General features: G+C 33.0%; 1 protein-coding gene across 2 annotated transcripts in view; it reads left to right on the forward strand.

Moving 5' to 3' along the window:
• The window catches only part of LOC117172887 (odorant receptor 85b-like), a 59,276-nt gene that overhangs the window by 28,872 nt on the left and 13,403 nt on the right, over positions 1–17,001 (forward strand). For both annotated transcript variants that reach the window (XM_033361165.1, XM_033361164.1), the window contains exons 6-7: positions 888–1,152; positions 6,811–6,930. In XM_033361165.1, the coding sequence (XP_033217056.1) occupies positions 888–1,152; positions 6,811–6,930 (385 nt within the window). The remainder of the gene's footprint in view (positions 1–887; positions 1,153–6,810; positions 6,931–17,001) is intronic.

Below are 17,001 nucleotides of genomic sequence, written 5' to 3' on the forward strand. Positions count from 1 at the left end.
ATATTGAATAGCTCCAAATAGAGAATATACTGTGTTCGAAGATCATACTCTAATTAGTATTGTTATATAAACTCGTAATCTTTGAAAACATAGTAAAATAAAATTTTAATTTTAATAATACGGATTAAAATAATTAGGTATAGTTTTAAACGTGAAATTGACCTTAATGGCTTTTTGAAGGTCAACTTTGTTTTTTTTCAAATGGAAACCCCCTTTTTCACATCTAAAATCGATATAGCGGAAAATTCTACGTTTAGGTACGTACCTAAGTCATAGGAATTACACTGACCTCTTGGAAAACTTTGTTAATTTCAAATAACCTCTAACTGAATTTGAACGTTACAATTGACCTATGACTTGGGTACGTACCTGAACGTAAAATTTTCCACTCTATCGATTACAGATACAAAAAAGGCGGTTTCCATTTAAAAAAACAAAGTTGTTCAACTTTGAAGAAGTGCTTCGTTTTTTGTGACTTTTAGCTATATATACAATGCGGAGACAGAAGGAATTTTTTTTATGAAACTTCAGGGGAGTGTTTTTCACTCTTAAAAGAAAGCTTTCACTGCTATTAGAACTTTGCGCAAACAACTTCTTTTGGATACGCCCTAATACAGTACTTTACGGTCTTCTGATACATTTCCCAAAGTTTCAGTCCGATATTCTATTTAGAAAAAAAGTTCTTAAGTTCAAAAAAAATCAGTGAACTGGAAAAGCGAGGTCGGTAATATAGGGATCTGAGTGTGCCACGTGCCCTTAAGTTAAGCAGGAGAAAGAAGGTATAGAAGGGGGAGATTTAATCAACTTTCTTACGTCCGCATAAGTTACGAAACCCTCTTTTTTAGGTGCAAGGGCCTACTTTAAATAATTTTGTTTTTAATTTTCAGTTTTACTTGGTATATCAACATTGTTCTATTGTCTGGTAGCATTAGTACCGATTGGCTTGGACCTTATTATACCACTGAATGAAACACGAAAAAGGAATTTTGTATATGATGCGAATTACCTTATTATTGATAAGCATGAACATTATTTCTTAGTTTTCATCCACTCAACTGTTGCAGGAGTTTACTGTTTTGCCAATGTAATTGCATTCGATACAATGCTATACAGTTTTATAAAACATATTTACGGACTCTTTGAGGTTTTAAAGTAATAATTACTTTCAATTTAGGGTGGTCGAAAAATGCATTGAATATAGTTTTTTTGGAATCAAAAAAATGTAACTGGTTAAATTATTTGATGATGTTCTGCAGTTTTCCTTTCTCCCCGCCAACCAACCAGAGAAATGCGAGTGCTTTTGAAAAACTTGAATGCAGCCGGGGATTATCACTGGTTCATAGGAATTTCCTTTTAGAATAGGTAACTTTTCAATTAGAAAGAGATAATAATTATTGGATTACATGACTTAATATTCATTACAATATTTCCGCTTACATATTTCTATCAAATCTTATCCCTACTATTTACAATCATTTACAACTATTTACAGGAAATCTTATATCTAGATCCTTATTTATATTCCCAGCGATAGCACAATTTAGTACGTGTTAGCGCACGAGTGAGCGAGCGAGCGATCGAGATCAAAATCGAGAGTGCTAACAAGAGAGAGAGAGAGAGAATGAGAACGCAACCGCATCTTGGTCCACTAATGCTATTACACAACCATTAATTACAATATTAGTGCTTTTGATCTACGCGATTTCCGTTTGTTTTTTCCTTCACTTTTTTTGTACCTCCAGTTTTTCACATGCGTTTTTTATTGTTTCTCATTCGCTCTTCTAGCACCCTACAACTCCTTCATTTATTCTTCTCCTAATCCATCCTGTAATAGAATCGTAACCACATTCTCATGCCAGCTTCCTTTATCTTCCATTCCTCTCCTAAATCCTTCCCATACACGCTCCCATATATCCTCCTCCTATTCACATATTCTGCACTTTCTGTTCTGTCCTTTTTACCAATGCATCCCCTTCCTTACCTCGTTTCCCAATCTAAATCTTGCTATTCTGGGCCACCTTGTCTCTCTCCATTTCTTTACTAAATACTTTGATACTCCTTCCTTTCTTATCTTCATCTCTCCTTCCCACCTCATTAATTCTGTTAACCTCCCTCCCTTCACTCCTACATTCATCAAACACTTTCTCGCTCACTCTCCACCGTTTCCCTACCGCAGCTCCGCCTCAAATTCCCATGCTCTCTTTCACGCTCTAGTACTTAATTTATCCCTTTGCGCTTCTTTTCTTACCATATATCCTGGTGTCCTCCAGTCTACTCCTAGTATCCACCTTGTATACCTTTCTTGTAAAGTCTCAATAACTTTCCTTTCTTTCCATCCCCATATCTCTGCTTAAAAATCAAATAGCGGGCATACCCGTGTATCAAATAACCACATTCTCCTTCTCCAATTTTTTGTTAACCTTCTTTTTCTTATCCCCTATATCTGTTTCATTACCCCTGCTGATTTTTCTATAATTGCTATTATTGCCCCTTTTTCTTTTTCAATCCTGTTATTTACTAGAAAGTTCAGAACATATATGTTGTCCATCACCTCCATTCCTTTTCAAAGCGCTGCCTGATTCGGTGGCTCTATCTTCTTTTTCTCGCCTTCTTTTTTTAATCTCTCCGGCAAAACAGTTACATTTACGTTATACATGTTGGCATCAGCGTCAGACCGCTATAATCTTTAACCTGCTCTCCTTTCCATATTTCTGGTCACCCCTCTCCTCTCCCTACTCTATTACACATTATCTATGGCCATTTCTTTATTTCCGTCCCTCCATATTTCCATAGTTAGTTTGGTAACTTATCTACACCAGGTGCCCTTCCATCTTTCATTATTCCTAACAACTTGAACATTTCTTCCCTTGTTATAACCTCTTCCTCATCTCTTTCTCTACCATATTTTTCTCTTACCCTAACTTTTCTCTCTATTTCTCCTGGCAATTCCAAACAATATTTTTTCCATTCTACTATTTCAATACCTTGTTTTACTCTTTTTCTTATTTTTCTCTCTTTCTATTTACTACCTTATGAACCTCTTCGTCCATCCTAGCCTTCTCCGGTCCTTCCGAAAACCTTTTATTCTCTTCCTCTTCCTTTTGATCACACAACTCAGTATACTCCTTCTTTTTTCTCCTATATTACTTTCCATTCCTTTTTTTCTTTTCTCCATGTTATTAATTCCTTTCTAAACTCCTTCTTTTACTCTTTACAATCCTCATCTCATCTACTCTAATCCCCCCCCCCCCTTTACCAACTTAATTTTTGTTTAGGCACCCTAATTCTTTTTTTATTTATCCCATCATTTTTTTCATCTCCTCGTTCACATATTCCTTTCCCATTTTCATATTTTTGACCTTTTCTCCCCTTTCTTCTCCTGAGCATGTATACTCTCATTCATCACTTTCCTCTATATTTCCGTTTAAGATAAACCATCCCAACTCCTACAAACTCCTTAGCAACTTCTTTTGCTAGCCATTCAGTAGCTTATCTTTAGATTTTCTTCCTCTCTGTTCCCCCCATTCCCTTTCTCGTCTATCTCCTGTTCTTGCATTGAAATACTCACCTTTTATAAGCTTTATCTCTTCTTTATTTTCTTCAATAATTTCTTCCATCATTTCTGCTTTCTCATGCATATCACTATTCACATAAATCGCCACAATCTTCCACTCCTCTCCTTCCATATTTACGGCTTCTACTATTAATTCTTATTTTTGTTCTTTCCTCTTTTTCCTCTCTTTCTTAACTTGCCCTGTTGTACATTCGTTCCTTACTCACACTACTATTCCTCCCATTTCCCTGCCCTTTTTATCCTTCCTCTTTGCATTTTAAACTTGCCATTTATAACCTCTAGGTAACCTTTCCCTTACTCTTTCCCATCCATTTATATCCAGCTACGTCTAAATCATTATTACTACATCCCACTGCGTCAAATTTCTCATAAACTCCCTATTCTCTTCGCTCTTCCCTTCCCACACTTCGAACTTCTTCCATCTTTACATTAACATCTGTCCTTTTTAGTACTTCTTCCACTTCTTCCTTTAGCTCTTTCCCCTCTAACCTTATACACTCTATCACCATGTTTCTTTTTCTTTCTTCCTTTACTTTCTTTCTATTCTTTGTACTGTTTTTCTCAGCCTTTCCTTCTCTATATTCCTACTCTTACCTTCTCCGAACTCCCGGTTCGAGCTTACTATTTTTTTTATCTTAAGTGGCATCTTCTCTGCCTTTTTATTATTATCTTCTTGTTTCTCTATTTTTTTCTAATGACTGCTCTTCTCTAACAGTTCCCAGACTTCTTCCCATTTCTTTATTTCTTTTCTAAGTTCAAACATTCTCCACCTAATTTCTTCCTTATTTCGTTTCCCCTTTTCTTCTGCCTTTCTTCATGAATCCTCTTTACGGCGATCTGAACATTTTCGGATATTTCAAGCTTGAGCCTATATCGTTCTTCTCTCTACTCTACTGTTTCGTCAACCTATAATAATTCATGGGTGGGCTCAAGCCAAACCACCTCACACGGCTCTGACACCACTGCTTGGTTCCTTTTTATGAAAGCCTCAATTGATACCACACTTTTTGCTCTCGATCTCTCCTTTTCTAATGTTTTCTTGTACTTCCCCCATGCGTTCCTCTCTTTTATCCCTCCTTTCGGTGTATCATAAACTTCCTGCTCTAAATCTGTTTTCTATGGTCGCTTACTGGTTACTATCTTGCTTTTCTTTGTCTCTACCCTACCCTGCTATTACTAACCCAATCAACTTAGTCCTCCCACCCTGTCACAAAGCTCAAACCAACCTGACCTGATCACAAAAACTCAGCATCAATAATTCCCGCTGCGTTACACTTTCATGCCGGAAATGGAAGTCCTATTATTATTTATAACAATATTTTTTAGTATAATGTACGAAAGTTTTTCCTAAAATTTTCTATTCTTCGTCTACTTTTCACTTAAATTAAGTTGGCGATTAATTAAATTTCACAAACATAGTTGTTTAAACGATTTATTATTGTTTGAAAGTATGTTTAAGTAGATTTTACTGTTGGAAAAAGGAATTCATAAATATAAAAGAATTCATGGAATTCCACGATTTGAAGGAATCTCGTGAATTCCTTGAATTCTATGAATTTTATGAATTATGTAAATTCCATGAATCTTGTAAAGTCCATGAATTCCTAGAATTGCTTGAATTCCATGAAATCCATGAGGAAATAGTTCAATTCTATGAATTCCTTGAATTCCATTAATTCCGTGAAATACATGGATTTCATAACTTCCGTAAATTCTATGAATACTGTGAATTGTCGAAATCTGTGAAGTCCAGGAATTCCATGAATGCCTTCAATTCCTTGAATTTCTTAAATTCCCCGAATTCCATGAATTCCTTAAATTCCTTTTAATTTCTTATATTCCTTGACACCTTTAATTCATTGAATACATAAGCTTCTAAAATTCCTTGAATTTCTTGAAGGCCATGTATTACTTAAATTCCATAGATTCCCTCAATTCTGTGAATTACTCATAATCCATGAATTCCTAGAGTTCTCTAAATGCCTTGAATTCTTTAAAGGCCTTAAATTTCTTGAAGTCGCTAGATGCCTTGAATTCCTTAAATTTCTTAAATTTACTTAATTCCTTTAACTTTTTCAATTACTGGAAAGCCTTAACTTCCTTAAAGTTTATTCATTTCTTGAATTATTTTCGTCGTCTGTATGCCGGATAACTGTTGAAAAAACAATCGGATTAATTATAAATTTAGCACACAGTTTTAGGGGCCGTAAAGAAAGATCGAGCTCGTTAACCACCACTTTTTATCCAACGATTCTGATTTCAATGACTAAAAACAAATGAATCAAAAATAAAAATTTCCATTTGGCGATAAAACTATGCAAGAAAAGAAAAATTGGAGTAAACAAAAATTATGCACCCATACAAGATCTGCAAATTTTCGCTAATCCACAAAGAAACGAAGATCGAAATACAGAAATAAATACACGATACATTTATATGTAGAGAATTTCATATATCTGACAAAATTGAGTGTGAAGCACGAGATTAGGTGTTTTCACTTAAACCATCAGCTAACTTCACTTTGTTAGAAGATGAGGGGAAAACAATGGATCATATGCATGGGACAAAACCTTATTTCTATAATATCTTTGTGAATAATAACAATTATTATCATTTTATTATTTCATTAAATAGTGATTAAAAATAAAAACTATTCTTTAAATATATTTATGTAGAAAAAATTATCTTTTATGAAGATATTAGCAAAATAGGGAAAAAATGAACCAAAGCTCATGCATTTGGTGCCTTGCCTTCCCCTCAGCAATCTACGAAGTGAAATTAGCTGCTGATTGAAATGAAAATACCTAATACCGGATGAGATTGTGTTCGTTAAAGACGAAAGAGCTTTAGCACAAGAGAATTCGCAATCACCAAATTACCGTTATCGATGCCTTGATCTTTAATTTTAAATTGTCTGCGCACAAATTTGGAAAAATATTTTATCAAGCACGACATCTAAAGGACGCGCGCCCTGAGCACGCTCAATCCTGAAACAAACCGAGCCGCGTGCGTAGCGTGCGAGGGGATTATTCCCCACAGGGGACCTATTTTTTTCTTATGTAATTTACAAAAAAACGTATTTATCTGTGTGTAGATTCAAAAAAATTTGAGGGTGAAATGCATGAAAATTTGAAAAAAATACTTCCCAATGCAGTTTTGAACCACCCTAGTGGTTATGCTTCTTTTTTAATTTGAATGATATTTTAGAACTAAACTATTTTCATTAAAATTTTCAGACATCGATTGAAGAATATTTTAAAAATCAATGAGATAAATCAAACATATACTGAAAAGGACCTTATAAAAATGGAAAGAAAAACGATATCCTGCTTGCAGTTATACGCTGAAATCATTGAGTTCGAATTTAATATATTTATTCAAATTACATTTTCAAAATAAAGGGATATTTAAAAACAACGTCACACTGCCGGAGAACGGGGGGATAGGTTTTTTGATGACTGTGACATAGATGGGAAGAGGTTGAGGCAGAATGTGGCATCACAATTTCAAAATATAAATGTTAATAACAATCGTTTTCAATGATTAAAATAATTAAAATAAGAAACTTTATTTGTCAGGTAAAGCCAGTCGCATAGCGAGCGTATGCGATATCGGTTTCATCTTAAAATTTGAACAGCTAATAAAAATTATTAATGACTGAATCAAAAGCATCGGAATAATTACGATCTTAATAAGTTTCAATACTGGAAAACTCGTATATATAATAACATAATAATATATAATACAATAATACGTCCTTATGATTTTAGGATGAAACAATTGTTCAAACACATAAAAATGGTTTATAAATGACTAAAAATGTTAAGCAACAAGTTCTACTCTCAGTATTCTTCAAATTTTTATAACTTATGTAGATAGGTAACAACTTTTCACAATTTGAATGAAGAGCGAAATTTTCCAGACAAATGATGACTGTCGGAACAATTGAAAATTATTTGAAAATACAATTATATATTTTTATGATTTTGGGAACAGAAAATTGTTTAAGAAATCACTAAAGATATTAAAAAAGAAGTTCTACTCTTAGTCACATTTCATGATTTTTTATGATAAATTACATTAATCACAAAAAGTAGAAGATTTACATTTTTTTGTCATTTTTTTATTTTATAATTTTTTAATTAGCAGTTTACACAATGTAAACCGTCAAATTTTCAGTGAGTGTACGTTTTTCAATCTTCCTTTAAGCTAGAGTTCAGCTTAAAATCTATATCCACAACCGAGATATTTATTTTTTACATTTTTAACTCTAATAATCAACATAATCATTAAATTAAAGTATAACGAATTTCCATTTGTTAAATACTTGTTACAGAATATTCATCAATTTTCACAAATTTTTGGTCAAATTTGTTGAACGTGCGGAGAAATCAAAAAGTCGACGTAGTGAAAGTTGAGGGTAATTTCTCCTGGTTTGTCACACATTTTCTGTCATTGAGAAGATATAAAATTTTGTAAGAAAGTCAAACTAACATCGTTTTACAAGTATAACTTTGAAAAATGTTTCTGTCTTTAGCTAAACTTTCTGCAATTTTTTCTTGCCGAGTAATAAGGCTTCAAAGATTTTTTGCCGGCTGATCATAGACATTCATCATTTTTCTACCTTTTTTATTGAATCTTTATTTATTTCAAATACAACTGCTTGCGTCAAAATAAATCTGCTGTAAGTTAGAATTGATAAACTATTTTGCTTTAAAATTCATATTTCGTGGTTCAATTTCACTGTTTTTTATTCGAAAAATTAAAATACTATTCACAGAAGCGGAGAAGCTTACTTTTCTAGGTGGAGACCGAAACATAGAATTATACACTGGAATCCCGTAGGAAAAGTTGCCTATAGAGAGGACAAGGTGGTCCAAGGGGGCGAAAGAGTGACGCTACTGGTCAGCGGAGCAACTCCACAACGACGTAGGAGTGTTTAAAAAAAGCGGAAAGTATTCTCGGGGGTTAATCCTGTCGTCTGATTCAATCATCTTCAGTCAGTGGCGAAAATTTCGCAGGACGATTGCTTCAATTCGTTTTCAGTCAATCAGTGTTTAGGTCATGTATTGCGTAACCAGATGTAATCAGGCATTATAGACCGGGAGCTAATGACATATTTGATCGTCGTATTAACTAGTGTTTGCCGTTTTCACCATCGTGTTCTATATGCAAAACAAGTACAATAAGCCTATTTTCGAAGGGCCACGCGTGATACTACCCGCCATTTTGAAAGTTCAAAATTTTAACTTTTTGAGAAATGAAAACAATTAACTAGTGTATGCCATGTACTTTAAAGCATTCTTCGTCTACCACTTTTATATAGAAAAGAACATGGCATCTAAATCGAAGTGATAGTAAGGGTTAATTCACAAGGGTTAAGAGTTAATAAAAATGTGGAAAAACAAATAACTAGTGTATGCCACAGAGAATTTAGTTTTGTAGCCGTAGTAAATGTTAAAAAAATGAGTAGCATACATTTTCCGGTGATACTACATTTGTTATTAATTTTTCAAATATGGTCGAAAAGTCATAATTTAAAACAAATAAACTAGTGGATGCCTCACCATGTATGAGTAAACATTACTGAATACTATTCAAATACTTAATGGCAGACATTTTATTCGGTTTTAAATTAGTGGCTGCCACTGTCAAAGGTTAAAAATTAGGAATATTTTATAAAAATTAACTAGTGGATGCCATAATGTTTTTTGATAATTATACAATAAAAAAATAGCTAAGAAACAATCGGCATACATTTTCCGGTGATACTACTATTTTTTAATAATTTCCAAAGTATGACCGTAATTTTATAATTTAGAACAATTAACTAGTGGGTGACATCACGTTTTTTTATGGGTTTACAATTTAGAAAATAGCTAAGAAACAAGTGGCATACATTTTGCGGCGATACTATTATTTGTTAATAATTTTCAAAATATGGCCGAAATGACATAACATAATTTAGAACAATGAACTAGTGCGCGACGGTTGAATCTCGCGCTTCGCTTCGCGCTCGAACATAATTACACCTCGCGCTTCGCGCTCGGATATTTATTCTTTGCATTTGGAATGCTTGAAAAAAACTTTATCAAAAAGATCTCTTTTAGATGGCAGGATTTATATGCGTCTTCATATTCTGAATTGAGTGTCCCCATGCAAGAACAAGACGTAGATTTTTCTAGCGCGGCGGAGTTGGCCCCTGACGACTGAAAATTCAAATTGGAAATTTTGAATTTTAAATCATATATTATCGTAGATAATTACATTTTGCATCTTTTTTTTCCTTACAAGAAAATCGTATCTTTTTTCGTTTTTTAACAAATTGCAAAAAACGAGTTTCTTGAAAAGTCGATTTTCAATTAGATTTTTGTCTTCCACTCGTGCTCAAATCCACAGTTTTTAGAGTTTCTTTATAAAATTCAAAGGAAATATTTCTTATAATATCCTTGTTATGACAATTAGCGGTAAAACTTTTCAACTTTATTTATAACAGTGTAAGAAATTATTTTCATAGCTATTACATATTTCGTTCCACAAAACGTTCAAGTGTTTCGTTTATCGAGTAAAGATTGAGCAAACAAAAACTTACTGCGGAGAAGTTGTTTAGAAAGGCACAAAAAAGTTTTCTGCAAAGGCTTTTTCAAATAATTTAATAGGTAAAAAACTGTGAACGCTAAACTTTGAGCGAGCGACTGATCTTCATGCGTGTATTATGCCGAGTCGGGATGTCTTTCCCTATACGGCGGTACAATGAACTCAAAGGTGGATTATTCAAACATTGGATGACCGTCAAACGTCCTTCAGCCTTCTTAATCCCAAAAGAAGCCAAAACATTGCAGTTTTCTATAAAAACAAAATAGATCATTTCTATTCTGACTACGGAAGTGTAAACTTCGTATACGAATTACGAGTTTTAGCTTTAGTGAGAACTAAATTTATATTTTATAATAAAAAAATTATTATCTAAACTAATTTTCAAATTACTGTAATGGAAAGTGAATCCCAAGGTTCTATTAGAGGGAGGAAACAAACAAAATATTAAGTAGCGTGGGCTAGAAATGTTAATAAAACATGCCAAAATAGAGTACGTATAACATTTATTCGGTTTTTTCTGTCGATAACAGCTTAAAAAAATGAGGTTCTCTTTTTTCTACATTTTGAACTGCTATATAAATATCCTGATAAAAACGTATTTTATTGAAAATTTAAAAATAAAAAAAAAACTGCAGTAATAATATTAAAACATAAAAATTTCATCCTAGGAAGTGACTAAAAGAATTGTTAATTATCGGGTTAAACATCAAATACATTTAATAAATTTCAATAATAATTCTTCAATAAAGATTTTCAAACCAAACTTTTTTAAATACAGGGCAAAGAGTACGTCTCCACTTCTAAGAAACTTGTTTCTGAAAGACATTTTGTACCAGTTCAAAATTGCTGTAAGCAGAAATGTTTTTTGAAAATTTCAACTTTTGCACAGAGTAAACTTCATGACCAATTCTGGAATCTTGGAGAATACAAGAAGCAAAATATTTTTCTCAGTGCGTTAATGAAATGCAAGGACCCTTTGCGAGTAAATGCTACCGAAGTCCCGCGTTTAATATTGTGGACATATTATTTCTCAACTGATCAAAAAAATATTGTTGTCTGCAAACAGTTTTTGTTTAAAATTTTGAATACAGGAAAAGGAAGGTTACAATGCGTTCAGAAAAAGATTTTAGCTAGAGAAAGTTTAGATGATAAGAGAGGTAAGCTTGAACATCAATGCGTCAAATTGACTGATGATGTGAAGGAATTGATAAAAGTTCACTTTCTGTCCATGCCACATCAACAATCTCACTATAGTAGAGAGTCGACATCTCTAAACTACATGATCAATCCGGAAATAAATTTGGACAAAATATATGAGGAATTTTTAGAATTTTATGTTGCTACGACAGGAAGTGAACTAGATTTGCTCGAAAGTACCTACAGCAATTTCCTCAACCATTATATTAACTTTTCATTTAAATTACCGAGAACAGATGTTTGCAATGAATGTTATTTAAGTTCCTTATAAGCTATACAATCTGATGGAATTTCAAATCACAAAAAAAATATTCAGGCATCCTTCTTTGTTTACTATTCAGCCAAGCATTAAACTCAGAGACTTGGAAAAGATTGCCCTCCAAAAGTCGGTCTCACAAAAGCTAAAATGAATGACGTTAAAATCTTGCTTAAATATCTCTCTCCTAAAGGTAAAAAATTTTTCACGGATTACTTTGCGTCGATAACAAAAAATGGAGAAGTCGATGATTCTGTGTTATCTGAAAAGGAATAATATGAACTTTACATTAATAAAATTGTATTATAATATAATCTAAATTAAATATGGAATAAGTCCTGTTAGAACATTTTATAATTAGCACTGTAATATAAGCCTGTGATTACAATGATCTCTTTAACTATTTATATGAATTATTATAAATCTAAGTATTCGCTAAACATATAAAAATTTGATATATTTTATGTCAATTGAAGTGTTATTATTTATTTTTTAATCTGACCCCCTTATTATCCGCCTAAACTGCAAGACGTCTCGACTCGGCGCAATACACGCATAAAGATCAGTCGCTCGCTCAAAGTTTAGCGTTCACAGTTTTTTACGTATTAATTTATTTTAAAAAACCCTTTGCAGAAAACTTCTTTGTACCTTTTTAAACAACTTCTCCACAATAAGTTTATGTTTGCTCAAACTTTCCTCGATAAACGAAACACTCAAACGTTTTGTGGAACGAAATATGCAATAGCTCTGAAAATAAGTTTTCATATTGTTATAAATAAAGTTGAAAAGTTTTATCGCCAATCGCCATAACAAGGATATTATAAGGAATATTTCCACTGAATTTTATAAAGAAATTCCAAAAACTGTGGATTTGAGCACAAGTCAAAGACAAACATCGAATTAAAAATCGACTTTTGAATAAACTCGTTTTTTGCAATTTATTAAAAAACGAAAAAAGATACGATTTTCTTGTAAGGAAAAAAAAGATGCGGGATGTAATTATCTACGATAATATATGTTTTAAAATTCAAAATTTCCAATTTGAATTTTCAGTCGTCAGGGGCCAACTCCTCCGCAGTAGAAAAATCTGAGTCTTGTTCTTGCATGGGGACACTCAATTGTCTACTTAATTGAGTATAGTCAAAGATTAAGTTTCTTAGAGCTCTGTAGGCTTTAAGGTAGGGCACATTAAGCTAGCACATCCACAATCGAATTTTTGAATTTTTCATAGCTCAGAATTTTGGGTTTTTTGGTCTTTTTTTGGGCTGCAATAAAAATTTTTGGGCTCCTTTACTTTTTTCAAAAAATCAATTTTCTTGTGGAGGTGCTAGCTTTCATTAACCCAGCACCTCCACTTCTTTAAATCACTAAATAATAAAAATTCAATTACACCAGATTTTTGGGCTTTTTTTGGGCTCTTAAGATCCGCAAAAAAGTTTTCCCCAAACCAACCCTTAACTTCCAAAATCAAACCCCTTCAAAAAATTAAAATTTTTCAGTTATTTATTAACGGGATATTTTTAGGCTTTTTTTGAACTCCCAGAAAATACCCACTTCGATTTTTGGGCTCCAACCATTACAGTAAAAAATTAACCCCATTGTAACACGCATATATGAAATTGTCAAAAAATAACTTTTATTACATTTTAGAGCTTGAATAAAGTCTCTGATTTTTGAGCTCCTCGAAAATACACGCTACGATTTTTGGGCTTCAACCCTTAACGTCAAAAATCAACCCACGTAGATACTACTTTGTCAAAAAATGAATTTTTCTAAATTTTTTCAATGGAAATGAAATCTCTGATTTTTGGGATCCTCGAAAATAACCGCTACGTTTTTTGGGCTTCAATCCTTAACGTCAAAAATCAACCCCTCTCTACTACGTAAATACAACCTTGTCTGCAAATAAATTTTTGTAGCATTTTTAATGGAAATAGTGTCTCTGATTTTTGGGCTCCTCGGAAATACCCGCTGCGATTTTTGGGCTTCAAACCTTAACGTCAAACATCAACTCACGTAGATACTACTTTGTCAAAAAATCAATTTTTCTAGAATTTTTAAATGGTAATAGAGTCTCTGATTTTTGGACTCCTCGAAAATTTTTGAATCTTTCCTAGCTCAGAATTTTGGGCTACTTTTGGGCTTTTTTTTGAGCTGCAATAAAAATTTTTGGGCTCCTTTACTTTTAAAAAAAAATCAATTTTCTTGTGGAGGTGCCAGCTTACATTAACCCAGCACCTCCACTTCTTTAAATCACTAAATAATAAAAATTCAATTACACCTGAATTTTGGGCTTCTTTTGGGCTCTTAAAATCCGCAAAAAAAATTTTCCCCAAACCAACCCTTAACTTCCAAAACCAACCCCAATTAAAAAATTGAAAATTTTCAGTTATTTATTAACGGGATATTTTTAGGCTTTTTTTGAACTCCCAGAAAATACCCACTTCGATTTTTGGGCTCCAACCATTACAGTAAAAAATTAACCCCATTGTAACACGCATATATGAAATTGTCAAAAAATAACTTTTATTACATTTTAGAGCTTGAATAAAGTCTCTGATTTTTGAGCTCCTCGAAAATACACGCTACGATTTTTGGGCTTCAACCCTTAACGTCAAAAATCAACCCCTCTCTTCCACGTAAATACAACTTTGCCTGCAAATAAATTTTTCTAGAATTTTTCAATGGAAATACAGTCTCTGATTTTTGAGCCCCTCGAAAATACACGTCACGATTTTTGGGCTTCAACCTTTAGCGTCCAAAATCAACCCCTCTCTACCACGGACATGCAAATTTGTCAAAAAATAACTGTTTTCAGAGTTTTACAACAAGAATACAGTTTTTGATATTTAGGCTTTCCGAAAATACCGTTTACTATCTTTGGGCTTCAACCCTTAAGATCAAAAATTAACCCCTCTCTATAACGTACATACGACTTTGTCAACAAATAATTTCTTTTTAAATTTTACAATGTCAATAGAGTCTTTGATTCTTTGGCTTCTCGAAAATACACACTACGATTTTTGGGATCCAACCTTTAATGTCAAGAATGAACCCCTCTCTACTACGTAGATACACTGTAAAAAAAGATTTGTTTAAAATTACAAAGTTTCGGAAAATTAAATATTGTATCATTTTAAATATCACACATTCCACTGTGTGATTTTACAAAAATATGTGGAATTACATCCTCTAGCGATGTAAATAAAAGGACCCTCAAACAGCAGTGTAATATTACACACTCGATGGAAATAAAATTACACATTCCCTCAATTTTTTTATTTATAATTAATTTAAAATTTAGAATAATAAATCAAATAATATGTGAATACGAAAGCGTCTCTCGTATTCGTTATTTATCGATGCCTTCATCCTTCAATTTTGGAGCATTTTTATTTTTAATGCGAGGACATTGACAGCTTTGGTTAACTTTTTTGACAGCTTTTACACAAAGTAGACCGAATCCGAGCTATCCCTATTTTGCCTTTTACATTTTCTGCTATTGTATCGGAAAAAATGCGGATATTCAAAACGTATATTTCATATTTTTTACGGAATATTTAAACATCAAAAAAATATCCATAATATCTTATGTGTTTTAGGTAAGTGGTAACGTGTCTGGCTTGTGTTTCTTCAATCTCCATGAAATTGTACGAAGTTTGAGCTTTCGAGTTATTTCGAGGAGCCCAAAGATCAGAGACTGTATTTCTATAGAAAAATCCTAGAAAAATTTATTTGCAGACAAAGTTGTATTTACGTGGAAGAGAGGGGTTGATTTTTGACGTTAAGGGTTAAAGCCCAAAAATCATATCGGGTATTTTCGAGTAGCCCAAAAATCAGAGACTGTATTTCCATTGAAAAATTCTAGAAAAATTTATTTGCAGACAAAGTTGTATTTACGTGGAAGAGAGGGGTTGATTTTTGACGTTAAGGGTTGCAGCCCAAAAATCATATCGGGTATTTTCGAGGAGCTCAAAAATCAGAAACTGTATTTCCATTGAAAAATTCTAGAAAAATTTATTTGCAGACAAAGTTGTATTTACGTGGAAGAGAGGGGTTGATTTTTGACTTTAAGGGTTGAAGCCCAAAAATCATATCGGGTATTTTCGAGGAGCCCAAAAATCAGAAACTGTATTTCCATTGAAAAATTCTAGAAAAATTTATTTGCAGACAAAGTTGTATTTATGTGGAAGAGAGGGGTTGATTTTTGACGTTAAGGATTGATGCCCAAGAATCATATCAGGTATTTTCTAGGAGCCCAAAAGTCAGTAACTGTATTTCCATCAAAAAAATTCTAGCAAAATTTCTTTGCAGACAAAGTTGTATTTACGTGGAAGAGAGGGGTTGATTTTTGACGTTAAAGTTTGAAGCCCAAAAATCATATCGGGTATTTTCGAGGAGCCCAAAAATCAGAGAATGTATTTCCATTGAAAAATTCTAGAAAAATTTATTTGCAGACAAAGTTGTATTTACGTGGAAGAGAGGGGTTGATTTTTGACGTTAAGGGTTGAAGCCCAAAAATCATATCGGGTATTTTCGAGGAGCTCAAGAATCAGAGACTGTATTTCCATTGAAAAATTCTAGAAAAATTTATTTGCAGACAAAGTTGTATTTACGTGGAAGAGAGGGGTGGATTTTTGACTTTAAGGGTTGAAGCCGAAAAATCATATCGGGTATTTTCGAGGAGCCCAAAAATCAGAAACTGTATTTCCATTGAAGAATTCTAGAAAAATTTATTTGCAGACAAAGTTGTATTTATGTTGAAGAGAGGGGTTGATTTTTGACGTTAAGGATTGATGCCCAAAAATCATATCAGGTATTTTCTAGGAGCCCAAAAATCAGAGACTGTATTTCCATTGAAAAATTCTAGAAAAATTTATTTGCAGACAAAGTTGTATTTACGTGGAAGAGAGGGGTTGATTTTTGACGTTAAGGATTGAAGCCCAAAAATCATATCGGGTATTTTCGAGGAGCCCAAAAATCAGAGACTGCACTTCCATTGAAAAACTCTAGAAAAATTTATTTGCAGACAAAGTTGTATTTACGTGGAAGAGAGGGGTTGATATTTGACGTTAAGGGTTAAAGCCCAAAAATCATATCGAGCATTTTCGAGGAGGCCAAAAATCAGAAACTACTTCCATTGAAAAATTCTAGAAAAATTCATTTGCAGACAAAGTTGTATTTACGTGGAAGAGAGGGGTTGATTTTTGACGTAAGGGTTGAAGCCCAAAAATCATATCGGGTATTTACGAGGAGGCCAAAAATCAGAAACTACTTCCATTGAAAAATTCTAGAAAAATTTATTTGCAGACAAAGTTGTATTTACGTGGAAGAGAAGGGTTGATTTTTGACGTTAAGGGTTGAAGCCCAAAAATCA

This window comes from Belonocnema kinseyi, chromosome 5, assembly GCF_010883055.1.
Source record: "Belonocnema kinseyi isolate 2016_QV_RU_SX_M_011 chromosome 5, B_treatae_v1, whole genome shotgun sequence".
In the NCBI taxonomy this organism is placed as follows: Eukaryota; Metazoa; Arthropoda; class Insecta; order Hymenoptera; family Cynipidae; genus Belonocnema; species Belonocnema kinseyi.